Source organism: Falco cherrug, chromosome 16 (genome assembly GCF_023634085.1).
Source record: "Falco cherrug isolate bFalChe1 chromosome 16, bFalChe1.pri, whole genome shotgun sequence".
Taxonomy (NCBI): domain Eukaryota; kingdom Metazoa; phylum Chordata; class Aves; order Falconiformes; family Falconidae; genus Falco; species Falco cherrug.
Genome location: NC_073712.1, coordinates 8,789,531 through 8,816,465, shown reverse-complemented (window position 1 = coordinate 8,816,465; position 26,935 = coordinate 8,789,531). Strand labels below are relative to the sequence as shown.

General features: G+C 44.0%; 1 protein-coding gene across 3 annotated transcripts; it reads right to left on the bottom strand.

The window, feature by feature from the left end:
• Positions 1–235: 235 nt before the first annotated feature.
• Positions 236–25,858, bottom strand: LRIG2 (leucine rich repeats and immunoglobulin like domains 2). Of its 3 annotated transcripts, XM_055728046.1 has the most exons (19): positions 25,545–25,639; positions 24,385–24,508; positions 19,072–19,143; positions 18,529–18,603; positions 17,885–18,019; positions 17,229–17,372; positions 16,956–17,099; positions 16,206–16,349; positions 15,804–15,947; positions 12,969–13,049; positions 12,041–12,112; positions 11,841–11,909; positions 10,339–10,502; positions 8,816–9,136; positions 7,618–7,899; positions 6,544–6,993; positions 5,907–6,056; positions 4,333–4,614; positions 236–3,677 (listed from the first exon to the last, which is right to left on the bottom strand). In XM_055728046.1, exons 4-19 carry the CDS (start codon positions 18,597–18,599, stop codon positions 3,448–3,450), a joined length of 2,883 nt encoding a protein of 960 aa, XP_055584021.1. In that variant the 5' UTR covers positions 18,600–18,603; positions 19,072–19,143; positions 24,385–24,508; positions 25,545–25,639; the 3' UTR covers positions 236–3,447. The 3 variants fall into 3 exon arrangements, with proteins under 3 accessions (XP_055584021.1, XP_055584019.1, XP_055584020.1); XM_055728044.1 differs by lacking the exon at positions 24,385–24,508 and having other exon boundaries at positions 25,545–25,857; XM_055728045.1 differs by lacking the exons at positions 15,804–15,947; positions 24,385–24,508 and having other exon boundaries at positions 25,545–25,858.
• Between the last annotated feature and the right edge of the window lie 1,077 nt (positions 25,859–26,935).

The window sequence follows — 26,935 nt, the reverse complement described above, 5'->3', positions numbered from 1 at the left end:
GTGTTTCCTACTAGAAAACTGAAATAAAAATCACAGAATCAGATAATGGCCGAGGCAGGAAGGGACCTCTGGAGGTCACCTCCAAAGCCTCTGCTCAAGCAGGGGCACCTGGAGCCAGCTGCCCAGGAACACCTCCAGATGGCAGTTTACTGTACTTTTTTTCCCTTGGAAAATTAAGTATCACAGAACAAAAATAAATTACTTGATTTGCAAACTAACAAAGCTACACCGGATGCTCAATGTATATAGCATTTTATTGAATGAAGGTATATTACAATAGACAAACATATATTACACATGCTATACAAAATATACATTCTTATGTGAAAAAAATATAAATAGACACTAGGAAATAGCAACAGAGAACAAGAGCAGCTTTGCTCACGCTCTTATGAACCCCCAGTTCCTGCACTGTTAATACTTTGGCATTGATTGTGTTTTGTGAAAACAGAATGGCCACTCTGTCCTGTCTGCACCTCCTGGAGGAAAGGGCAAAGAAAAGAGACTTGATTTTTTCTGCAAGTCTACCTAGGAAGTTGTTCCACAATGCTAAGCACAGCAAGGTGTTCACCTACTTACAAGCTTCAGCTATTTCCAACCAGCTTACGGACTTTAACAAGATACCGTTGCTCACGGAAGGATGCAAGTGTCCTAATTCATATCAGCAGCTTTTCTAGGCCACTATCTCACAGAAATCAGTGCAGCTTGAGCTCCTAAATGGCTTCAAGAGCTAGCACTTCAGTTTGCTCTGGTGCAGATGGCATTAATTTTAAAGCCTTGGTCCTGGCCGAGCACGTCTTGCCTACCTAAAGGGAATTCAATCGCACTAGGGAGTTGTGCTCAAAGTACACCTGAGATCTGGACATCCACAACTGTATGGCGGCAGATCTCTATTAGCTCAACTCCACAGGAGAGAGGGATGAAAGAAAAAGTAAGAGGCATTTGCCAAACAGCGATGGGAGGCAGAGCAGCAAGGGGGCTGTTTTCCCACTATTGGGAAATGGTGGCCCCACACATGCCAAGCAGCACTCCGCCACAGCAGCCTCTGCGAGGATCTGGAGAAAGCAGCAAGCTGCCCAAAAGAATGAGGCTTCTCTGCTGCTGTAGTTTCATGACATGACCTTTCTCATCTGGATTTAAACTGACAGTACTGGGCTCCTGCAACAGAGAGAACTCTGGATTGAAAACAGGCACCATGTCTTAAATTCAGTCTGGAGAGGAAAAGCCTGGAGGAAGTTAAGTTCATTCCTTTCTGGTTTTAAGATTCTTCTTTTAGCATGTATGTTATTAAAACATTTTGGATGTCAGCACCCAGAAGAGTTTAACACACCTGTGTTTCTCTCTACTTTATCCAAAGGTCAAGGACAATCGGATCATCTTCCTACTACAGCTACTGACTATCAAAGCAACCACAGCTGCTTTGAGAGTGTGCAAAGAGCGCTTGATAATATTTGCTCATTTCCATAGGTCTGAGTATTATTCATGTCCAAAGAGCTGTGAGAAAATAATAGTTATTCTCAGTGTTTCCTCACTTGTTTACTCAAGTAATCCAGTCTCAAAAGTTTCAGCTGTGATTCTGCATCACTGCATCCGATACTTCAGTCACACACCCTTCTATCCAGGAATGGATCAATGGGAAGTCTTACATGCCTCCCTTGGGCTGGTCCAGAAAGGTTTTCCTGTCTTTATAAAAATACACTGCGCACCTGTTTTCATTTTAGTATACATCCTATGGCTTGGAAAAAAATGCAACAATGACTAGGAAAAAAGCCCCTTGGCTCTTCAGGCATGAGTATACAGGATGACGCTGAAGCACTCTTAGCACTGAGCACAACATACTTGCTGAAAACTCACCACTGACGAGCCTTCAACAAAAAGATGCATCTTCCCAGAAGAACGAACTTGTCAGGAATGTCCTTCCTTTAATTTTGTCAGGCACATGCCACTGTAACTAATGAAGTCTGCGCTTCCTCTGTCTCAGCAAGTACTGGACTTTCAATATCGAGTGGTTCCCTGCATATTGTTTCATTTCTTACCTGCCAAATATTTAAACATTGTGGCCACACTGAAGTCTAGGGAATTATTAGAGAGTTCAACAGGGCAAAAATTTTGCCCGATACTTTACAACAGAAAAGGATACAAGTGTTTTAAGCTACATATGCCCCTTGGCTGTGCTGAGGAAACCGAAAATCCACAGTATAGTTCACTAAGTATTTATCAAATGCTCTCCCAATCTTTCTGATGCTTTTCATCACAACATTCTCTTCAAAAGCTCACTTAACTGTCAAGCTATAAAAAAATACACGAAGACCTCTCTGCAACATACACAACAGAAAGGCTTTTTTTAAAGATAAAAGGTTACATAAACTTCTGAAACAAACCACTGAAAACTCTCATCTTATAGCTGTTTTACCAGATGACCAGAAAGAAACATTCTGTTTACTGTTCTTTTTGTTTGCTATTTACAGAAACTTGTGGGAAGTTAGATACTACAGCATGGAACGCAGGTTAATACCACTCGTTAATGCAGGGCCTGCTGGGTTTATGCTGTAACGGACAAGATGGTGCCTGATAGAGAGATCTAAGGACTCTCTCAACACTCACGTGGGTGAAACTTGGCATTTTTCTCATGTCATGAAATGGATCAGCTTGCAGTCAGGTCAGCCCAGCTTAAGGCATATAGAACTGTACGTACAACGAAATTCATTAATATCACAGTTTCACCACATACCTATAGTAAATTCACCTCTTTCCGAAACGAAGACAGCCCTATCTTCTCAGAAACAAGCTTTCAGTCCCACCAAAAACACCCCATCCATATGGCTTGATATGCAGCTGTCAAGGCTAACAGTATGATACATACCTTTGGCATAATAGAAAATATATTTACATTACAGCCAACACATTTATATGCTTAGTGTATACAAAATATTTATAAATGCAAATTTATTTACAACTAGAGTCCATTATTCATAGGAGAAAAGAAGCTCCAAAGTTAGACTGGTAACAGACACCTGCCAACAGTCTAAGGAACAAAAAGCTGGCCAAGAGTTTTATGTTTACAGTTACTGGGGAATTCCACGAGGAGACCCTGAACATTTGTTTTCAAGCAGACAATGCAGCGTGAAATAGCTATGCATTCTTGAGAGATTTTCAAAGCATGCACCAACACAAAGGCTGCTTCCAACATCAGAAAATCCATGTTTTAATGCTATTCTTGTAGACATCACTAATCATCACCTGTTGCACATTCCCATTTTCCAATACACAGAAATCTAAGGAAAAAGGGCATGTGCCACCTCCTCCTAGAGAGTCCAACTCTACTTAGTCAGCCTGTAATTGCAGACACACATACACAAGCATCTTTGGCCTTGGGGTTAGTCCTGAGGTAGTAAATACAAAAAGTCAGTTGATAAGGATTTGCTTTCAAGACTTCATTTTAGTGTCTTACGTGGTTTCACTATAGTCATGAATGTTCCGTGTCCTATTAAAATCAAAGTTATGTTCACATAATCTGTGGCAAGGTCTGGGTGAAGCAGCTTGTTCCCGGTCACTGTCAATAATGCCCTCGCTTCGAAGAGGTCGTGGGGTCTCATGGGCTGACTGCTGATGCAGAAAGTGCGAGTGAGAGCACGCTAGGTCTTTGTTTATTCCCCATAAAGGAAGCTGAAAGGGTTCTGAGGAAGAAAAATTGGAAGAGGAACAGGACTGAGTTAATGATAAACACACTCAAATTTTAGACAGATTTTTTGAGTTGTGTGACTCAGCAATAACAGTCTTTCTGAGGTTATTTTTTCTATTTTTGCGAGCATATTTTACTGGACGCTGTCCCTTTTCAGCAGTCTGTTACAGTAACCAGAAAACAACACGCAGAGTTTCAGTGTGACTGTTTAAAAAGGCTACCTGGAAGAAAGTCAACATAAACCCAATCAATTTACAAAACCAAAATATTAAAAAAACCCAACTTTTGGAGTTCTTGGAAACTCAGGCCAGCTTAAACAGAAGGGCTATTGGAATTTTATTATATGAAGCTTTAACTCTTGGCTAATAGAGGTCCTTGGGAGTACATGCAAAGGATCACACTGCACAAGATTTAAGAGATGAACTGCAGATTAAGAAGCATCGTACTTTTAACATCACCCTCTTCGACTCTTGGGTACTGGATGCAAATCGAGGGCTAGTTCCGAGAACAGGTGGGTGGTAATGAACAGATGAGTTACCCCACAAACTACAGTCACTTGAAGAATTAGCTGTGTGTCAGCAACGAAGGGCAGCACAAGGAAGAACAGAGTTATCAGGGAATACAAAGCAACAAAAGGGGAAAGAGCTCACCATTAATCTGCTGGGAGGAGATTTTCTTTTCACTTATTTTGTCATGGTTGGTGAGGAAGACAGACATGTCTCTGTCTGCTAGGAGACTATCAAGAGCACTGGTTTCACGCTGGGTGCGTGCTGCATATGTTTCCTTAGGGATCTGCACCATGAGATTAGGGAGAGTTTGATCCAGGGGGTCCTCTTCTGTGATGTAGGCATAGGGACAGTACTCTCGTGTCCTGGAGTAGATGTTTGCATTGTCGTAACAGTCTGAGCAGATCACCAATGGCGTTGCACCACCTGGTAAATGCAAGGGAAAACAGAAACGCTCTCAAAGAGGATAAGGATGCTTCACTTCAATAGACTCTTTCCTGTCTCAGTATGATCAGATACTACAGTGGCACGGTTGGGAGGGCCTTTATGTAGTTAATGTGGTAACAGAGTACCCAGCTTAACGGTTTACTGAAGCAATGACATGAGCAATGCTCTAGGCTTCCCACCATCCAAATTCTCAATAGCACTGCCCTTCTGAGGCTGACCAGGGGAAAACCATGGACATGAGCAAAACAAAATCTCATGTTTGCTCTCCTGTTTCAAGGGCAAAAGGGTTCCATGCAGGTTCAATCAGCTTGGGCAGTGGGCTGAAACAGCCCTGGAATCAATCTGGGATACCTATCCATACTGGCTTATGCTCTTGTACCAGACTTGTACCCTGCAGGCCCACACGCCTCAAACCAGATGATAAAGTGGTCACTGATCTCAACTCCTTCCCCATACACACTCTAGTGTAGCGGGACTACAGACTAGAGGGAATGGATCATGGGAGAGATGTGAAAAACTTACACTGAAGGATCACTTTTGAAAGCCAGCCTATTTAAGGATTGGATGGCTTCTCGGCACTTGGATGGTAAAAAATAGCCTCCCTGTAGACTCAATGATGCAAATATCCTGAAAAGCATCCAAACAAGGCAGGGAAACAGTGCAGACCCTTTAGTTATGATTGTAGCAAGCAGACTATACGTCTGGCAGAGGCAGTAATTTTATGCCAAGGATGAAAGGTACAGCAAGTCACCTTCCAAGCAAAATATTTCCACCTCTATTGCCTGGCCTTTTGAGATGCCAAATGAAAGAAACAGCATAAAAATCTACCTTGGCATGTAACTTAGGAATTCTCTAATGGCATCCCCGCCTTGCTGAACAGATCACAAACCCTGAAGCAATGAGCCTCTGGAGGGACCTGTACTACTCTGGCACCTGAAGGACAGCAGTCACATCATCTACATGCAAAGGCACTCACAGAAGATGTGAGCCCAGACACTGTTGGACCAAAGATTAAACAACACGCACAGAAGGCAAAAACCTTGATAGCAGAATGTAAACAAACACTAGAAGAAAAACAGGGGATGCCTAAAACTCAGAATGATCAATGGAAATTTTCCGATCAGCACGAACTCTCACGTAGGAAAAGTCACCTTTGATGTTAATACACAGTACTGCGCTGCATTATGCAATACTGCTGCCAGTTATGAGGACTAGACTGCGCACTGGCATCCTGCTGAAACACAAGTAATACACGTGAGGGCTTTGCTTACCATCTGTGCCTTTATGCACGTAGCTACCGGCTGGAGGCATAAGCTGCTGATGGCTTCCCGCCTCCGAGTTACTGTAGCCTTCCTGAGGCTCCGACAGAGTTCCTTGGGAGGATAGATAGCTGGGAATGTCTGCAGGTAGGTTCATCTCCTCTGCAAGGCAGAATTAACATTGATGACATTAACAGCAAAGTCTGAAGATTTCAAGGTAGTACCAATAGTATTACCCACATTAACAAAAATGTTATCCAGAATTTCAACTCACATATAGTTATCTTTTTTTCTACCTCAGTGATTAGAAGTCCATATAGCTAGTTCAAAAGTAACAGGGCCTGAACAGAAATTTATACAGATTATTCCAGATCCTGAAAATGTTTGTATGTCTATTCAAATATTTATTTCCAAACTTTACTGTTTTCCCTCAATATAGAGCAAATCTAGTGCATAAGGGATAAAATTAATGCTTCTGATGTTTTAGAAAAAACTCTAAATTGAAGGAGTTTGAGCAAATCCCTGAAGAGCTTTTAGGAGGAAATATTCAGTGCTTCAATCTTACACACCTGTAATGAATCCAGAAATTTTACCACTCTTAAGTGTTTTGGATTAAAAACAGGGATGAGGACTTGCTTTTGCAGTTTACCTGTATTAGTGATGCTGTAATCTTCACTCTTCCTTCTCATGTGGTAGATCACGATAACCCACACCAGGGATGTTCCCACAACACAGCACACGACGACAATAATCACAATGCCTACTGTTGTCCAGCCATCCTCCTCATGGACAATGCCATTCTGGGAAGAATCACAATTTGGGGAAGCCAGGACATTCAGGTAAATATGGCCACGCTCGGTGCCCAGTGTGTTGGACATAATGCACGTGTACTTCCCAGCATCCTCCAGTCCAGCATCCACAATGATAAGGAGTTGATTTGCCGCAGCAAAAAAATGCCGTTCTGTGACTGTCAAAGGACCATCATCTTTAGTCCAGTTGAGGCGAGGGGCAGGACTGCCACCAGCTATGCACTGCAGGACAGCAGTTTCACCTCGGGTTACAGTTCTGTCTTCCAGGGGCCTAACAAAGGAAGGAGTTTCTGTGACAGTGGAGGAAAAAGAAAGGAAATTGTAAGATAATTTCACTGTGCAATACCAGAGCGTACTCCGTGGTATTTAAAAATCTGATCTTAAAACCCAAACCTAAAACTCCAGCAATGAAACACAGGATTCAGGAAATCCTATGAGTTCAGCTCTTCTATGGATCACTGCAGCAAATGCAGGTACAGCAAACATCCCCAGAATTACACTAGCCACAGTCTGCTTTAAGCATTCAGATTCTAAATTTGCCTATGACCATCATGTTAAAAGTCAGGGTCTTCAAAAAATACCACACTCTAGAAGGAACAAGCCTTCCATTACCACTCACCACAGTTCATGTTACCTGTGACTAAGTATGTTCTAAGGCAACAGAAATTACCTAGTCTACACTGCTGGATGGAGATACGCCCCTCAGTTCTCTCCTGCAAAGATCATACTAACTTCACAGGTCAGCGCTGTCGCTTAGCTTCTAAAGCTTCACTGTTCAAAAATCACTGCACGTGCCACTCTTTGTATTTTAACTTCTTTCTTCAGCACTTAAACTTGCTGCTTACAGATAAGCTACACTACCCCTGCAAAAGTGAAGGGATGCGTATGCAAGCATGTATTAGCACACCACTTACCTAACACAGTCAGCGTGGCATTTGCTGACAACCCCCCCGCAGTGTTTTGTGCCATACAGCTATAGATTCCCATGTCTTCTATTTTTACATTTGCAATAAAGAACACATCATCCTCAGGCATGACATGCATCCTCCTCTCTCTTGCAGCAGGGAAGTCTGTGCCACCATCTTTCTGCCAGGAGATCTGTGGAGTAGGGTGGCCCTCTGCAGCACACTCCAGCCGGGCCATTGCCCCAGTGCGGATAGTAAGATCCATGGGGGTTTTCAGGAAAGAAGGTAGCTCTGGATCAAAGGAGACAGTTTCAGTACCAGGGAAAAAGGTGCAAAAGCTCCACAGCACAGAGAGTATCTAAAACCAAAGAAATCTGAAACACACCTGCAGCTCTCCTTAAGAGAGAGGGACAGATTATTCTGAAGAATCGCACAGATTCTCAGGGATCATTTCTAAGAGCTTATCCGCGAAGTGTCAATACAGTATCTACAGTGCTTATTTAAGATGATCTGAAGGACATCGTTTCTCATGGGGAAAAGACAGGGAAAAGGTTTCGCCTTCTTCATAATCCCTTTGTCACACTTTTTCTTCCCTGGTAACAGGGAAGGTGAACTTCCATCTCATCAGTCCAGGTCTGATTATCTGTTCTGGACAAGCACAAGCAACACAGGCACCTCTGCTCTCAGATACAACAGGAATCAGTGGTTTACCGATGTGAACACTCTTCTTACCTCCCTTCCCTCAAGCCAAAATAAAGAGAGCCATGATGGATAAAAGCAAAGGACTTCACAATTGATTTTTCAGACTTTGCTTCCAGACCTACCTACTTTTAGCCGAGTCTTCCCAGCACTACAAACACATGGGAAGGTGCTTAGCTCTGAAGAAACAGCAGAGGGAGCTTTTAGTTTAAGACACTTCTACCTCCATTTAACTAGATGAACAACTAATTGTGTTTTAATGAAAGCATGGGAGATACCTGCCCCTTTTGGAAAGTGAGCAGAAGGCTCTTCACCCACAAAAAAACCCCATCAACAAACACCAAAAAACCCAAAACACTTCCTTCTGGCTTTATAAAAAGATGCTTGATACCAGTAAGACAGTCTTGCAACACTATTTTGGACCAGCTCTAGTGAAAAATAGACTTGTAGCTACTTAAATAAAGCTTTAGGTTAAAGGTGATTTTCCTTAATTATCATTATTGCTTACCATTGACAGTCAGCTTGGCTTTGTCAGAATAATTGGAACCAAAGTGATTGGTGACAATGCACTGATACTTTCCTTCATCAGTGAAATTCACATTGAAAAGATGCAGGACAGTGGTGTACTCAACCACCTCGCCACTTTGCTGCTGGTATCTGGCAAAATTCTTAATCTCTGCATCATACAATACTTCACTGTCTTTACGCCAGGCAGTGGACATGGGTGAATCACTGCTGCTCACAGCAGTGCAAGTCAGAGTCACGTTCATGCCTCGCAGAGCAACTGTGGTCTCAGGATGCACTCTTATCTGTGGTTTAGGGAAATTATCTGAAAATAAAAGCATCAAGATCAGTTACTTTCCTCTTCAACTTGCTAGTAATATTGCAAGAAAACTCACTGAAAAGACAATGTAAGCAGAAAGAAAGCTTTGGGAACAGATGTCCTGCTTGAGGTGCACATATTCAGCTGTTTTCAGTTGGAAATCAAGCTATGAAAGAGGATTAGAACCACAGGTAGGCATACAGAAAAAGCATTGAAAACAGTTCATGTAGAAGCATGGTCCTGAGCAGCGCCCTGCATTTTGTACAACTGTCTGGAACTTGCTATATTTAGATCACACACAAAAGTCATGCTAGCTGAAGAGCTAGGCTATTTAACGAAGGACTGAGACTTACTTTCAGATAGCATAAACATCTTGAAGAGCCTTTAAGCTCTACAAATACAAAGCATAGCAAGCTGGCAGTTCACTCTATCTCATCCCACTTGATGAGAGTTATTTCAATACCCGTTATTTCAGCAAAGACATTCTTGTAGGCACAGAGAACGTTCGGTATCAGGCTCCACAGTGGTGGTATTAGAATGGAGAAGTGGGTGCTTGCATCTACATGATGATTATTGTAGCCTTTACCACCAAAAGAATGAAAGAATTGCATACGCACAAGTAACACTTATCAGATTGCTCATCCAGAAAATGGAACACCAGACTATTTCCAGGCCTGCCACAGAATTCACACGTGACTCTGGACAAAGAACGTCTCAGTTTTCCATCTCACAGTTCAGTTACAAAAATAAACAGGCTTATGTCTGAAACCGTGGTGGCAGAGACCAGATAAACATTACAGATCCAGAGTGTCAGAATACGTGCCAGAGTATTAACTACTCTAGCCTTGCTGGTACGGACAAGAATTGGTAAGGAAGTGTCAAACAGTCCTTCCAAAGCTAAAGTCATTTATCAGCAGGGAGAAGGGAAGCATAACCAGTTTTTAACAGTAACCTACATGAAAAACAATGCAGTCTCACAGAATAACTCACTCAGGTTAACTTCAGTGCTCAAATACAACAAAACAAAGCAAAGAGAAACAGAATTAAATCCCAAACTCCAAAGCAGACCCAGTGATGTACACAGGCCCATGTGCGCATCATAGCCAAGACCGAGTATTTCCAGCAGTGCTTCAGCTTGATTTCCGAAAGGTACCTGCACAGATCTGTGTTACCATGTTTTTATATCAAAAGTCATTAAAAATACAAACCACAGACAAAGTCATCAGGGTCCACACTGAGAAGGCTTTGTCCTGCTAACCACTCAGGATGAGCACAGCTAACATTTACAGCCTGCTGTAAATGGCTGTCAGTGAGCCACTGGGGCAGCCATTTCAACTGGCAATCACAAAGCAAGCTGCTAGTGTTCAAAATTCTGCAGAAACAAGGCAAAACAAAAGCGTGATTAAAGTTTATGTATTTCACATACTTACATGTGATTTCATGCAACAGAACAAAGCATATAGACTCAGAAGTGTCAAGACTTACAGTATTCTTTTACGCCTATGGGTATTTATTATAAAATGTTAGCTATATACATGCTATAAACAATCTCGAAAAACCTTCCCTCTGTGTCAGCGTTAAAACCTTAGACTTCTTTTCAATTCTGAAGGAGACAGCCTCAGATTTTCAACTTTAAAAAAAGTTAAGCCTGTCTTTACAATTATCCCATCCCTCTTTAAAGCAATTAAAAGGAACATAACACTGCAGAGCAGCCCTATGTCTCAAACTAAACATACTTGCCATTATGAAATGAATGTAAGCCTCAACGCTCATTTTTGTGCCAGCTAATAAATATTTAAGAATGGAAGTGATTTGTTTCATACAGGTATCTACTGTAGCTTGTTTTCTCTGCTCCACAGAGAAAACTGCCAACAGGAAACAATAATGTGTCACTTTTCCCCCACCACCTGCTTTCAAAGTTTCCTAAATATTATGCATGACTATGACTGATGAGAGAAAGTCCACCACTTCAACAAGAAGTGATCTGCCACTAGATTAATCTAGTGATGAGAGAGGAGAGGTATGCCAACAAGCCAGGATTCATCCTACTGTTTTGCCCATACATACCAACAATTCCTCACTTTTAAGGTACATTAAAGAAGGCAATGAGCCTTCATCTTTAACACCTAAAACGTGTCTCCTCAAACTGGTAGAACTTGCAGACTAAGTCCATTTAGCCAAGATTAACCAATTGAATAACAGTTTTAAAACAGATTACATGATATTCAGAGGCTTTATCTCATAGAGATGACTGTGTTACATTAGGATTAGTCTTGGGTGTGAAGGTCACTTTACATTGTTATACTTTGAATGTCTGAAGATCACAAGAAGCTCTAGCAGCTTAAGCATCTGCTGAGCAAGTAAGAATTCTTGTCTAGCTGTGAATTTTAAAGCTCTTCCCTAGTCCCAAAAATGGGAAGACAAAATACAGGGTTTGCTAACTCCCCTGAAAAATTCCTGATAAATTATATAATTTTTCTTCTGTTCGCTGTCTACATGCTAGTGTGTGCCGAGCTTGCTGCAAAATCATCAGATATGAAAGACTTAACAGTTCAGCACTGCATGAAGAAATTATTTTTTACTAACTGCAACTAAGAAATGCAAAAAATGGAGGCACAGGTTTTATCAAACCTTAAATCTAAGTATACTGCTGCCAACTGTGAGTTGGTAGCACTTGTAAAGAATCTGTAAATAATTGTCATAAACTTACAGCTCCTTCAGGTGAGCCTGGGCAAATGCATTTTCTTGGATGGACATTACTGCATTGTTGCTTAAATCTCTGTAAGTTAAGCAAAGAGAACAATTATGGGCAAATATGATTTCATATGCTACCTTCAGTTAAATTATTGAAAATTTGACAGAGAATAGAAGACTGAAGTTGACAAATAGTAAGTTCTACAAAGCACTTACAGGTGTTCAAGTCCTTCAAGACCAGAGAATGCTTTCTTGGTAATTGACTTAATCTGGTTTCCTTGCAAGATTCTGAAAGACAAAGCCCCACAAACTCAGAAACCAGTCTGAATGTCAATGGGAGTGCACAAATAAGACCTAAAAGACTAGGGTTTTTCTAATTCTAGCTAAGCTAAAAGATCAAACAGAATTTTTTTGAGCTTAGAGGCTCAACTAATTTTCCCAAGAACAGTTCCTTTTCCATTCTTAACCCAGAGATTTGGGTTAGAGATGTGTCAGGAGGTAATTTAAGTCAGCAGAATAAGACATTGATAAGTAGAACTTGGGAGTGGAGCAATAACTTCCTCATACCAGTCTGCCACAATCACATCAGTTCCCAAGACTGCACCTTTATACCAAGCTATTCATTATAAGCAATGCCTGTAGCTCCAGAGGATGGAGCTTTCTACAAAGCACATGGCTCTGGATGAATCAAGTGTACAGTTTAACTACTGAAAAACTGTTAATTCTAGTGTTTCATGTTTGCTCAAAAATACTTTGTGGTGTGGTTTTGGTTCTGGGGTTTTTGTTGGTTTTTTTCTTCCAAGTGGTAACTTTTACCCAAACTAAAGCAGCACAAAAAGTGACAATCATCACACAGCAGGACTGGGCTATTCAATAATACGTACAGCCAAATACTTATGCTTAATTTCTTCAAATTGGTGCTGCAAGGTGATCTAGTGCTACACAGATCAAATGCTCCTGAACATGGAGCCCAAACCTGTATCAAGAGGTTGTAGCACACAAGTGGAAACACACCGAATACAGCTGCCAACTAGAAAGGCTTTCTGCCTTGTGTCATTGATTTACAATCACTTAATATTTTGCACTCTCCCTCTACTCTGTGTGCCTGGGAAGTACTGTCATTTTGATGGTTTCTAATACATACAGTTTATCCAGCCTGCCGAGTCCCACAAATGCTTCATTTGCATCTTCTATGGCCCAGGAGATCTCATTGTTCCGCAAGTCCCTGCAGAAGAAGAGCTTTCTTATACAGAAGCCTTGTAACATCATCATGACCACTGCTAGTGGCAAGCTGGGGATGAGAACTTTCTGTTGTACAGGCCAGCAACAGCGTTCTGGCACAGTGTCACCTGGAAGGTCTCAAATCTTTTAAAACAGTTTGTCAGAAGATGAATATCCCATTTCAGAGATGCCAGGGAAAATGGAATCGTTCAAGATCAGTGCCACAGACAGCACCACAAACAAATTCTGCAGTAAACTTCTTGATGTGGTATTTAAGCAAAGACCCAGTCTGACTAGCACTTGTCATGTGATGGACTATTTGCCAGAAGCTGGGAGAGGCTCCTGAAGCAAGTTGGTTCATGTAAGCGAATTAACCAATACACTAGCAGCATTAATCTTCCTGAGTAACAGGCTTATAATAGCATTAGCATATTAAGAGATTACACATAGGTTACAGTGTAAGGCTGCCAGGCACAAAGTAGTAGATTTTCAGAATGAAGTTGATACACTGCTCACAAATCTCGTTACCAGCTAATGGGATTTGTTTGACCTCTGCACAGCACTTTGGCCCCTCACATAGAAGAACCGACTAAACAGCAAAAGGAACAGAGCAATATGGTTCAGAGAGGATTACATGCTGTTTAGTGAGAAGGAGAAATAAATTCAGTTGCATTGTTAGCCTGAATGGCATGGACTGAGCCAAGAGTTTCCATCAAAGCCACGGTTTTTGTCTGTTTTGATACCACCATGCACAGAAGTCCCTGCAGGAAGGAGTGTGTTTAAAGGAAAATGCACCAATGAAAAAACAGTCTTTACTGCATTTTACCAGATACTTGCTTGATGGAGCTTCCAAACAAGTCAACTGACACAGATAGCTAGCTACTTATACAGGTAATTGTATACATCACCTCACACAAACACTTCCTTTCTTTCCTCACCTTAATGGTGGGAAAACAAAGTATCTACTTTCCCTTGGGTGAGACAGTAAATTGCATAGAATACCATCCTGGAAGAAAGAGTGATCAACCTCCAGGACGCTATCTGTGATAATACATTATTTTCTTACTTTTCCTACTTTGAAATATGGAAGCCTTGTTCTTAACACCACGCAGCAGTCATTTCCACAATAAATATATACACTTTAACATTTGGGACGAAAAGCAAAGAATTCCATGATTCACACATCAGAGGATCTTAACAAATATGGCCCTGATACTTCCTCACATTAAGTATTTTCCGCTTTGAAAATTATTCAGGCTAAGGCACTCAACATGGATGTGATCTAATGAGAAGAATGACTGATGAATAATATGCCAAATTTATTTCCAAGTTTCTAATTCCTGTGATCTGAAACTTGTTTCTAGAATTACCTCGCTGTCTGCTTTGGAATTTTAGATTGTGAATGCTGGAGGGGTATCAATGCCAAGCTACTCGCAGTATTATGAAGTAAATAATGTGTTAAGATGTAAAATTCCAGTGCTATTCTTCAATATACCTTTAATCCTACCTTGCTCTTATTACCTCGTAGTTAATATACCGTTTTACAGTTTATTCTTGTCAATTAAAGCTACATTGCAGAATAGTGACAGAGGCTGAACATACAGAGAAATATTAACGTCAGCCTTAGCACTGAAACAACCAGTATACAAACAATGGACAGTGACACGGTATCTCCTGTTGTTTGAAGTATTTTTACACTCCACTACTCAGACCATTTAGCAAAATGAGTGAGCAACGCAAAAGAAAAGCCCCTCATTGTGCGAGCTGAGGAGCTGCCTCCTCATGCTTGGCTGGCCACGAATGCTTGGAGCCTTGTTAATCACCACTGCCCTCTGTCCTGCACATTCCAACCCCGAAGCAAATGGCCAGCCTCTCAGCTGTTGACGCCCCTGAGGAGCCCAGGAAAACCTACTAATTAATCTGCTCTTGTTCTTTTTCATGCTACTCTAAATCTAAGAAATTAGTTTTAATTATTTCATTAAAAGGTTGCATTAAGGTTAACAGAATATGACTGCTTACATAAATCTCTCTGGTGAGTTTGCTTATTTAAGCATTTATTTAATGAACTGACAGAGGGGTTACAAACTTTCACTCCTTTCTCAACTACCATTGTTTAAGATGATTACAACTGTTCAGATCTACTTGGGACTTTTTTCCTTTTTTTTTTTTTTTATTAAGAGGCAAGATTGAGTCTTTTCTTGTCAGAGATACCAAACAGCTGCAGCTGCTACGAAAGGTCCTGGTGAGTGCAGAGCTGTGCCTCTACAACAGCAAGAAGTAACCCTACACCCTCCTATGCACTGTGCCTGCCTTCAGCACACAAGCAGGGTGGGCTTAAACCGTACCTTCTGCAACCAAAAGGGTTCACCGCTTGGTTTCTGAGGCTCCAACCCTAACAAAATGCTCTGGAATTAGGAGAGGTCCAGGCTGACCATTCATTCCACAACTGGCATTTATACAAGCTGACTATCCACACCTTCTTAGAACCAGTACGACATGCAGCTTGCACTCGAGGTCACCAAGCCACTGTTTCTTACCACCTCTAAACTGAAGTGGTTGGTTTGTTTTAGCTGCGGCAGAATTCTGTATCTCAACAGACCAAAAGATTATCAACTGCAGCACACCTGCAGGCAGGACAGCATGCAACAATGCCAACACGCTGATCTCAGGCTTGCATGGTGCAATATTCATTGTCTTTATTTCCAAAAGCTTCACTGCATTAAACTGAAATTTCGACTAGAAGTTTTTCTGTACTTACAAGGTTCGAAGATTTGTCAGACCTTTAAATACACCATCAGCAATGTGACTAATGCGATTGTCACCCAGGTTTAGTTTCTCCAATAAACCAAGTCCCACAAAGGCAGACTCCTTAAGGCGAGTTAGCTGGTTGTACGACAAGTCTCTAGAAACATTGAACATACACTTTAAAGGCAAGTAGGGGGGATTAATTATGAAGATACTATTGAACTTGATTAATTCTTCAGTTCTGCTTAATTTCTCTAACAGAACACTTGAAATATAAGTAAAATACACAGCATTACTATGGGCCTAACAAGAAAATGGAGTACTGCCTCGGCAATTCATTCTTGCTACATACCTGCTATCCAATCTGTTATTGCAACATTACAAAACCCCCAATGAAAAGCAGCCCAGGACTTACAGCTCAGAAAGTCTTTGGCAGAACTCCCATGCATCTGGACTGATCCTGTTAATGGCATTCTGGCTAACATAGAGTTGTTGCAATGTCCGCAGACCATACAACCAGCCCTTGTTTACTTCTGTTAAGTTATTATGTTCCAGTTCTCTGAGGAATTAAAAAGAAAAGCATTTGCCAAATAGATAATCAATGAAAAATATGTTTACAAAATTTGACCTTGTGGATCTCAAAATCATTTACTCACATTAAGCCTCAGGCAACCTGAAATGCATGATTATATTCATTCCATTGAAACCAGAAGAGCAAACTGAAGTACATGAAAAACTGAGTAACTCAACAGCTGCACTGACCCAGTGGCAGAAACAAAACTAATCTCTGTTCTCAAAGATTACTTCTTTTTAAAAAAGTTCTTGCTAGCACTGCATGGCACACTCTTGTGCTATCTCTGCCAAACAGTCACACAGCAAAAAAACATTCCATGTTATGGGGAGTGCAAATGAAAACCAGCAAAAAGCAGCCTAAAGGGTCAAAGCACTCTTGATCAAGTGGGAGGAAGTTGGGGAGAGCCAAGATCCTTCCACCTCTGAAGTAACTGGACACGATATCAAAACAATGGGAAAATACAGATCTGAACTCATTTCCTGTGATGCTCACCAGTACCTCAGCACCACCCTGACGTAAGGCAAGCCATACAGGACACAGCCCTCCACAGCTAGAGCCCCTAGAAGAAGTTCCACAACTAGGCGTACTCACAATTCTTCTATATTACCCAGGCCAAAGAATGCTCCATCCATTAGTCTGTTAATCCCATTGCGCTGCATTTTCAAGGATTTTAAGGATTCCAGTCCTTGGAATGTAAGGCTTTCCACTATTTTAATCCGGTTCCTTTTCAGCTCCCTTTCATAAAGATGACATCCAAATATTAAGACATCTTTCGAAAAGCACCACTTTGTTGAAAGTCAAGAACACAGATGAACACCACAGCTGTAAATGCCATGTTTTTAAGTTTTCAAGACTGCTACTTACAGAAACTGCACGTGAGGCAATTTGAAGATCTTTGGTGGAATCACACTAATCCTATTTCTATTCAGCTTTACCACCATCAGTGAGCTAGATAAGTTATCAAGACAGCCTGCTTCTAGAGTAGTAATTCTGTTGTTGCTCAGATTCCTAGGAAAGAAACAGGGAAAGAGGCCTTTCAAAGCATTTTATGAACACAACTGCACAAGCAATTCAGAGTGACCACTTATTTTTAGAACTCACGTTCCTTGTAAAGTCACATCACATCTGAATTCTGGCATACCAAACTAATTTTTTTCCAAAGAACTGGTGCTAGGAGCTGATTTTTACTGCATGCACATGCTTCAGTTAAACATAGTTAAGACAATGTCAACAGTCATCTACTCAAAATGGGCAGGAATCATTCCATGTCCCTGCTGGCTGAAGTACCTGCACTTTGACAACAGCAGTTATTGTTTTCCCTACTATTTGAGAAAACACAATACAGATTGGTATGAAAAGTGTTTTATTTCAAGCACATTTTTAGCTACGTTAAACGCTGCTACCAGTTCACAGCCATGCAAGGCTGCCTGCTTTAAGACAGTAACTTAAGAGTAGATGAGCTACTCAACGTTACTGTGCAGAGTCAGGAATCTCAGACATAACAGATCACTCATACTTACAGATACTTCAGTTGCATCCGAGGAAAAGAAGAAGCTTTAATTTCTGAGATCAGATTAGAACTAAGATCTAGATTTTCCAATGAAAGGTAAACTTGGAGTTGCTCAGCATTTATTTCTGGAATAGTATTGTGTACCCTGGAAAAAAAACCAACCAGCAACCAATATGGTTATCAAAACATCCTATTCTTCAAGTTGTACAGCTAAACCAGCTAAAGGATTCTTTCTGTATAGAAATATTATTAGCAAGCCTCTTAAATGGGACATGTACCACACACTTCAGAGTGTTAATTCCCAACGCAATACTGAAAATCCAAGAGCTATTTGCCACCTTGACATATGAATAGATTCAAATTCTGGGGCCTGTATTTGGGCTGCTCCTTGTGGGAACTGTCATTCCTAGACTGAATCCCTCCCCTTCAAAGCTGCCTGCCTTGGCTGACTGCATTTTATTGGTAATTTAGGGCGACTTGATTGCCTAACTGATTTGTATTTCTTTAAAGAGTGCTTACACATTCCCTAAAGCACTTCAGATGAGCAGTATTTCAAGACAAAAGAAGCTATGTTTTCCTGCAACTTGATAGCAGAACTCTAATACAATTCTCTCATTTGTTAAACAAGAAAAAGGCAGACAAGCTATTACTTACAATGAAAGAAGAGTTATATTAGAAGTTGTTTCTCCAAAATACGGAATTTCACTTAGCTCATTGTAATTCATTTTCCTTAAAAACAAAACAAAACACATTATTGGCACTGCAAAGAGAAGAAAAACCATTCTGTTTGCAGTGGAACTAACTTCTATCACAGAATGAATTTAACAATTTTGTTATCTTAATAGTACTTAGTAGTTGACAAAAAAGGTTCCCTAGCAGCTTAAATACTAATAATTTGAATAATTTAATAGTGGAGCATGCTAGTTTTTACCATTTTCATGGACACTATAACTTAGAACCACCTACAGTCAAAACAAACACATCTAATTTCTTTTTTGAAAATAATGGTCTTCTAATCTCTTATGAAAAAGTCTTCTGCTCACAAAGGATCACTTCTGTGCAAAATGTGCCACCATTTTTAATTAACTGGCAATGAATATTTCTACAAGTCAGACCAGACATCTAGACATGCAATGAAATGTACTAATTAGAATTAGGTACGATATCTTTAGTTTATCCTCATAAAAAACAACTTACACTTCTTGTAGTGTATGAACAGACAAATCAATGCTCCAGTTGGATGACAATAAGTGATTATGACTCAAATCCCTAGAGAACAGACAGAAAAGTTATTCTAGCTCCTGGAATAATAATTAAAAAACCCCAAAACACCATCATGTATCCTTTATGCAACCTAAAAGTTTTAAACCATATTTATGCTACATACAATTCTTCCTAGCTCATTCTAGTGGTCACTCACAATAGAAGTCTACAGTTCTATTTCTCTGCTTGAATCAAGTAACTTTTTTTCAAAAAGGTTTCTTGAAGGAAAGATCATACCTGACCTGAGCATTTTCCCCTCAAATCATAGCTTTATAGATCATACATGCCTATCACAAAAGAGAAAAACCTTCCAGGGACATGAAAATAATTTCTTACAAAACACCTGTTATTGAACTGATTTCTGTAGCAGCTACAAGCCCCATTTTCTCAGCGTGCCCAGCTTTTCAAAGATGTTGACTAGTCAAGGCGGGCTTGTTTTGGAGGAACAATGTACACACAATTACCAGACAAGCTGGAGGGGAGAGAAACATGAGGCTGGGAAGCTTATAGAAGGCATGCTTTAGTGCCAGCTGGTTTTGCTTATAAGAAACAAATGCAGGAATTGGATTGTTTCAATGGGCAGGAGAGTAATTAAATCTGTTTTTAATGCACATACTGGATGTTGATACTGTTCCCATTGCTTTTTAACTTTAAAGCAGTAATTTTTGCCTTGGACTTGGTGCAAAAAATGTTACTTGGGGAAAAAAAGCCCACAGGTCCGCTTTGGAGAGCTAACTCCTTGGACAGAAACTATCTCTATTTTGCGACATGAATCAAAGCATGACCAGAAAACGTCAGGTTTTGATGGAAGCCTAGTTCTAGCTATACCAGTGAGGACAGACATCGCTCCACATGGTGAAACCAACTCATCTTTTTGACGCCTTTCTGGCACAAGTCCAGAACGAAGATGAATCCCTGAAGCTTGTGCCAACAGCCCGAGTCGTTGTGCAAAGGAACAGGATTGGCACTGATGCCAAGCTCGTGAAACATAACTGACACCCCTGCCACAGTTGGAAAACTGTTGATAGGTGCATATATTATAACTGGACACTGCCTATTAAATCAAGAAGTCTGTCTCTGCTGGCTAGTTGTGCCTGCCTGTCAGCAAGGTAAGATGCTTCTCACTCCATTTCCAATTCTGACACCGAAGACAGAGCTATAATGAAGTATCTTCAGCAGAAGCTGTTCACCTCCTGATGAATTCCTCTATTAAGGTCCTGTATCACTGATTCTCTTTCATGATTACAGAAGTAACACAGTATATATTTATTACAGCCAGTTTTAAGATTATCAGGCAGGCTGCAGCTATGCTGACACAGGAGACAAAATTATCCTTTACAAACAAAACTATCTGTTAAAAAGCTTATTGAAGTGTCACAGTTAAAAATAATTCCATTGACAACCAGGCTCAGGCAGTCACTGCACCCACATGCTCGTCTACTCCTGCAATAGCTTTGGGCTTGTGGTCAACTGAACTACACTGAGGGTCGAACTTGTACAGACACGAAGCTGCCCAAAAACACATGACTAGGGGAAGACAAGAAATTGTACTGGTGCTGCTGCTGAAGAAGGTGTTGCAGTACACATTTAACCCTCGCTGAGGACCTGTAAGCATCTGTCAGTGGGTGTTAATGCTGACACAAGAACCCTCCATGCAGGAGGGAAGACTTGCAGCTAACCAGAAGACAACCTGAGCAGGACCTGGTTTTTTTCACCCCAGCACGCATGTACCTATGTATTTTTGATCTGTAAGACCAGAACCTTCTGGGAGAGAGCAAGGACTTCACAGACTATTTGCTGTTAACGTCCACTCAGGCTCAGCAACAAAGATACCGTTCTAACAATGAATTATTAAAATCCTGGGTGTCGTGGCAAGTCAGACAGTTGTTAATGCATTCTTTTAATTACATCAAGATGTAAATTATACAGATACAGCAGCAGTCAGGTTTGCAAACAATTATTCATTCCTACAATTAAAAGAAAAAGAACCTGGAGAAAGAAAACAATGCACATGCAGCCACTGAACACTACTCTACAGGCCTGCTCCCTTGATATAAGCAGTAATTAAGCCAATCCTAAATGCCAATAACACATGAAAACAATCAAGTGTGAACTGCTCCAGGTCAGGGGAGGCTGAGCACTCAGGACACCCTCTCAGGCTGTCGGGATCCACCCTGCCCACCACTGCCGGAGCCTGGCTCAGCCTGGGGGCTCTGGACTTGGCAGAGGAGCCCAGCATGACCCGCAGGAGCCACCAGCCACGCTCGCAGAGTGGGCAGCACGGATCCCAACTCCCAGAGGCAGGCTCTTTCCTGGATCTTTCCAACACTCAGGCACCCAGCCAGCACTGAGGAGACTAATCTTGGTAGCAGTGGGTTTAACCAGAGCGGGGAGTACTAAGCCACGCTGTTTCCAAAGGACATAAGTGCAACCCATGGAGGAAGGATGAGACAATGGACACAGAAGATAACAACACACTCCTCAAGGTGGCCAGATACTACAATGATGAGCAAAACCATGCCACAGGTGCTGAGCCAGACCAACCTGTGTGTCAGGCATGGTTAGTGGGCACTGACAAAGATCTCACGAGTCAGATTAAAATGCAAAGAAAACAGAAACTTGATTTTCCTAAGGCTTTCAGGAAGAATATCATAGAATAGAATATTTCAGTTGGAAAGGACATACAATGATCAGCTAGCCCAACTGCCTAACCACTTCAGGACTGGCCAAAAGTTAAAGCAAATTATTAAGGGCATTGTCCAAACGCCTCTTAAACACTGACAGGCATGGGGCCTGGGTGATGAGGATTTGCTAACATGCAGGTCTCCCCCCCCCCGGAGACAGAAGCCTACTGTCTTACTAAATTAAGATTTTAATTTAGAAAGCCCAAAAAAGTTTTTTCTATTATTACTCAGATTTGGACTACAACACAGTTTTGATCAACAGTAACTCCTCTTTCAAGAAGTTGGTTATAGTTCATACTTAAAACAGTTCTGACATTACTTATGCCTAGTTACTGTTACTGATACTTTTCTTTTTGAAATAGAGTGACCGATCACTAAATCCAAAGTGAAATATATTGTCTGATTTTCTATGTTTATAGATCATTCCATCACACAGCTAAGACTTCTGCTATTATGCAGAACCAGATAATTCCCTTGCTCTGAAAAAGCCAAAACCAAGAAATCCATCATTTTAAAAGCACTTGCATTTTTACTGTGAGGCCCATGTTATGCCAGATACAGAGCAAACACACAAAATTTGTATTTGGGAGTTTATTATCTGGTATTGTATGTAAAAATCATCTAAACATTCATTTTGAGCAGAAGTGGTATTCATCTCAAACAGAACACAAAGCACACACCAAACTGATTACTGTATACTGAGTCCTGGAGAATGATCTTAATTCATCCCAGCTGAGCGTACCAGCTCCCTCCCCACGGCACTGTGCTGGTACAGGTGCTGATGCAGCAATGCAGCCAGCCATGTGAGCTGAAAACACATAAGCTCACCCCAAAAAACTGTTGCAAATGGAACCAGCTGAACTAATTAACTTCTATTCATTGTCTTCCTATTTACCAGGATATATAAACAAACTTTCAGGCACTTGCGTAGGACTGAAAGGCAGCGACCACCAGCATCGTGCTTCCCTTTCCCACTACAAATGACTGCCCTACAAACAGGGCTTGCATTCCTTGCTCTAAAGAACATAAAGTTGAGATGCAGACATATAAAAAAATATTCACTAACTTCTTGACTTCCCTACCCTTTTCATCACCTGCCAAGTTACCCACAAAACATATGTAATTTAGCAGGAAAAATGAAGATACAGTTGCCTGAATACTTCTGTCATGAAAACAAGTTCTGAAGGCGTTCTCCTGGCCTTATTAAAAATGAAAACCCAAAACAAAACCAAAAACCCCCTACACTGGAAGCATCACCTGCAAGTAGTTTGAAAGGGATCGGAAAAACAAGAAATTTTAGTTCTCAAAGTTAGGTGAAATGGTATCACAGAACTAAGAAGGAAAAGCATATCTGGGACTTCTTCATGCGAGAAAACTTAAGCTTTGATTAATTTTAAACAGCTTGTATGCATTATAGCTTGTTTAGATTGAGAGCTGCTAGAGTAGTCCTAGTGAAGAAAAAACGTCACCCACACACACACACACTTTGTGTGCCAAAATCCTGAAAGCCACAAGAGAGAACATATGCAGAATGAATTGGGAGCAGCCCTCAGAAGGACTGGGGATGCTGGTTGACAAGAAGCTCAACAGGGCCCAGCAACATGTGTTTCCAGCCCAGAAAGCCAACTGTATCCTGGGCTGTATCAAAAGAAGTGTGACCAGCGGGGTCAAGGGAGGAGATTCTCTTCTACTCTGCTGTGGTGAAATCCCACCTGCAGTACTGCATTCAGCTCTGGGGCCCCCAACACAAGAAGGACATGAACCTGTTGGAGTGAACCCAGAGGCCATGAAGATGCTCAGGGGGCTGGAGCACCTCTCCTGTGGGAACAGGCTGAGAGTTAGTTCTTCAGCCTAGAGAAGGCTCCAGGGAGACCTTAGAGGAGCTTCCAGTACCTGAAGGGGCTGACAAGAAAGCTGGGGAGGGGCTTTTCACAAGAGCATGCAGCGACAGGACAAGGGGAATGGCTTTAAACTGAAAGAGGGGAGATTTAGATTAGATATAGGGAAGAAATTCTTCACCATGAGGGCAGCGTGGTGCTGGCACAGGGTGCCCAGAGCAGCTGTTGATGCCCCATCCCTGGAAGGGTTCAAGGCCAGGTTGGACGGGGCTGGGAGCAAGCTGGGCTGGCGGAAGGTGTCCCTGCCCATGGCAGAGGGGTGGGAACTAGATGATCTTTAATGTCCCCTTCCAACCCAAACCATCCTATGATACACTTATTTATTGCTTGCAGCATATGTCAGATTGCATAATGTAGTACAGTGCCAGCACTGCTTTTTCCCATTCCATTTTGTGCCAAGTAATTTTAAACACACCCTCTATCAGCTTGCAGAAAGATGCAAGTATATGTTGAAGCTTGAAAACTTGCTCTCCAAACAGCATGGATATCGTTTTGCTTATTAGCTACCTGATGAACTGCCAACTCACTGTTCCAAGCACTGACACCCTCCCTGGCAAGTGCTAAAGTTAAGATATCCTTGTACTTTTCTAAACACAAAAGGTTTCACAGACAACAATTTCTGTACTGAAATACACATTTACTCTTAAACATTTCCAATTGCTTACCATGCAGGGAAAGAAAACTACAGAACCACAAAGGGGTGAGAAGGTGACAAGCTTCCTCAGATATGCCCAGTTTTTAACACAGATCAGACTCTTTCAGTCCTGCTGGAGGAACTCCTGTAGTGAACTGAACAGTGGTTTGCATGTTTATACTATCTTCCAAACAGGCTTTTTTTCCCCCTTGGCCTGAAATAACGTTATTTCTATCAACTAGGAAACAGAATCACTCCAAGAGGGCTTGAAAACTGTTGCTTGAGCACAAAACTGGGTTTTGATATCCCTCATACTTCAGCAGCTCTTCCACCTGAGTACACTGGAGCCAAAGGTGACAAATGCAACAGTGACTATTATGACAGTAATAGCCAAGGAAGAATAAAGGTGTACTGGGCTCAGCCCCACCTGAACACTGTTTCGCCCACTGTCTAATTAAACTCTTGGGGGCAGAGACTAAAGGTGCATTGTAAAATGTTCTGAGGGTTGCGTTTTTTTGAAAAACAATGGCAGCAAATGTTTAGGGGAGCCCACAGCGGTTTTCCTAGGGGAAAAGGAAGTCACTGAGTCGGCAAGGCAGCAAAGGGATGCAGGGGAAACCAGAAGCAGTAGGAGCTGCCACAGCACATAGCTGAAGCTGGGGGCTGGAAAGAATATTTCCAAGCACAACTGTGAGGGACTGTGTCCTACAGCCTGACCCGAAAAAACGTTAAATCCTGGCTGGACGGGCATTACCATTCCAGCCTGCTTCTGCTTCACACTGCTCTCAAATGTTATCATCATGTAGCAAGCTAAGAAAAGCGTGACATCTGTGCCCTAGCGACCGCGAAGCACCAAGCTTCCTCCGGGCGGCTGCTGGAGCAGCGGGGCGCGACCGCCCCCCGGCCCAGCGGTGGCTCAGCCGCTGCCCCTGCCAGCCGCTGCCCCCCACCCCCCGCAGCACTGACCGCCCCGGGCCCGCGGCAACAACCCACGGGCCCCGGGGCCCAGCATCGCCGGCCTCCCGCCGCTCCCACCCGAGAGCCACGCTGCGGCGGCCAGGAGGCCCGGCCAGGCCCCGGCTCGTACCACCCTCCGCCGCCGGTACGCCGCTAGGCCCCGCACCCGCCGCCCCGCCGCCCGTTAGGCCCCGCGGCCTCACGGCCGCCCGCCCGCCCGCCGCGCTCACTCACAGGCCCGTGGTGCCGGCGGGCAGCGGCGGGATCCTCCACGGGCCCGGCCCGCCGGGCAGGCGGTGCCGGCTGCAGTCCAGCAGGCCGCGGCGGCAGGAGCAGGGCGCGGCGCAGGGCTCGGCGGCGGCGGCCGCAGCCACGGCCACCCGCGCCCACAGCAGCGTCAGCAGCAGCACCACCGCCAGCAGCGCCAGCAGGGCCCGCGGCAGCGCCCCGCGGGCGGCCCGCACACCCGGCCCCGCTCCCCGCATTCCCCGGCCCAGCGCGGCCCGGCCCGGCCCCGCCGCCCGGCCCAGCCGCCGCGCCCCGGCCCGCCCCGCCGCGCCACCTCAGCGCGCAGGCGGCGCTGCGCGGGGTGGGGCCGCGCCCCCCTGCCTGCCTCAGCCTGCCGGCGGTGTGGCGGCTCCTCTGTCGCCTCACGCCCGCCGGCCCGGCCCCCCCAGCCCCGCCGGGGGGTCCCTGCGCCGGGGGGCAGCGCGGCTCGGGGCCTGCCGGGCCTCCTCCGCGGCCGGGGGGCTCTCGGAGCGCGCGGTGAGGGCCCGCTGTGTCACCCGTCGCCGGGGTGCGGGCGCCCCCCGCACGCCGAGCTCGCCGGGGCTGTGGGGCGATGAGGACTTAATTACACACGGCGCTGATCGCGCTCGGCGGGAGGAGAGGTGGGGTCTCACCGGGGTCTGTCAGCGGCTCCCGGGGCCTCCGCTCGGCGGCTGCTCGGCCGCTGTGTGCTGGGCGGGGGGGGCGCTGCATGGAGACCCCCAGGCCCGGCTCCGCGCCCGCGGCCCGGCGTGACCCCGAGTGCCGGAGCCGCTGGCACCCGGCCGAGCACCACCCAGCCCTGTCACCGACGCCTGGTCGCAGCCTGCAGCACCCGAACCCCCGGGCCCCCGCAGCCTGCTGCTGCGAGCCCTCCGCAACCCACCCATCCCGCGCGTCCTGCTGACGGGTGCGGGCGGCCCGCAGCCCCTACGCCAGGTCCCCGAGGGTGGCTCTGGGGAGCAGCGCTGCTGGCCCCCAGCCCTGCACCCCGAGAAGCCGCTTGGCTGCTGCGGGGAGGTCGCAGGGGTCTCTGTCAGGGCGGGAGCCCCCAGTGCCGCTCATGCTGTTCACGCACTGCCACCTCGTGGTCCCGGCCCCGAGTGGGAAGGGACACGGGTGGAGGACGGCCACGCTCCCCCAGGACCCGGCTGCCCACCGGGCCTGGCGTGGGCACCTGCGGCCACAGGGCTGGGGCGTGGGGCTGGTAGCTGGTGGCAAGGCCAGCCCGCCCTGTCAGCATGGGGCTGCCGGAGGCCCAGTCCCGAGCGGGCTCAAGAGAAAACACCCCCCTTCCCCTCGGGCCGGCATCTGCGGCTCAGTGGTACCCGCCAGCAGAGCAAGCCAGGGCTGGCACC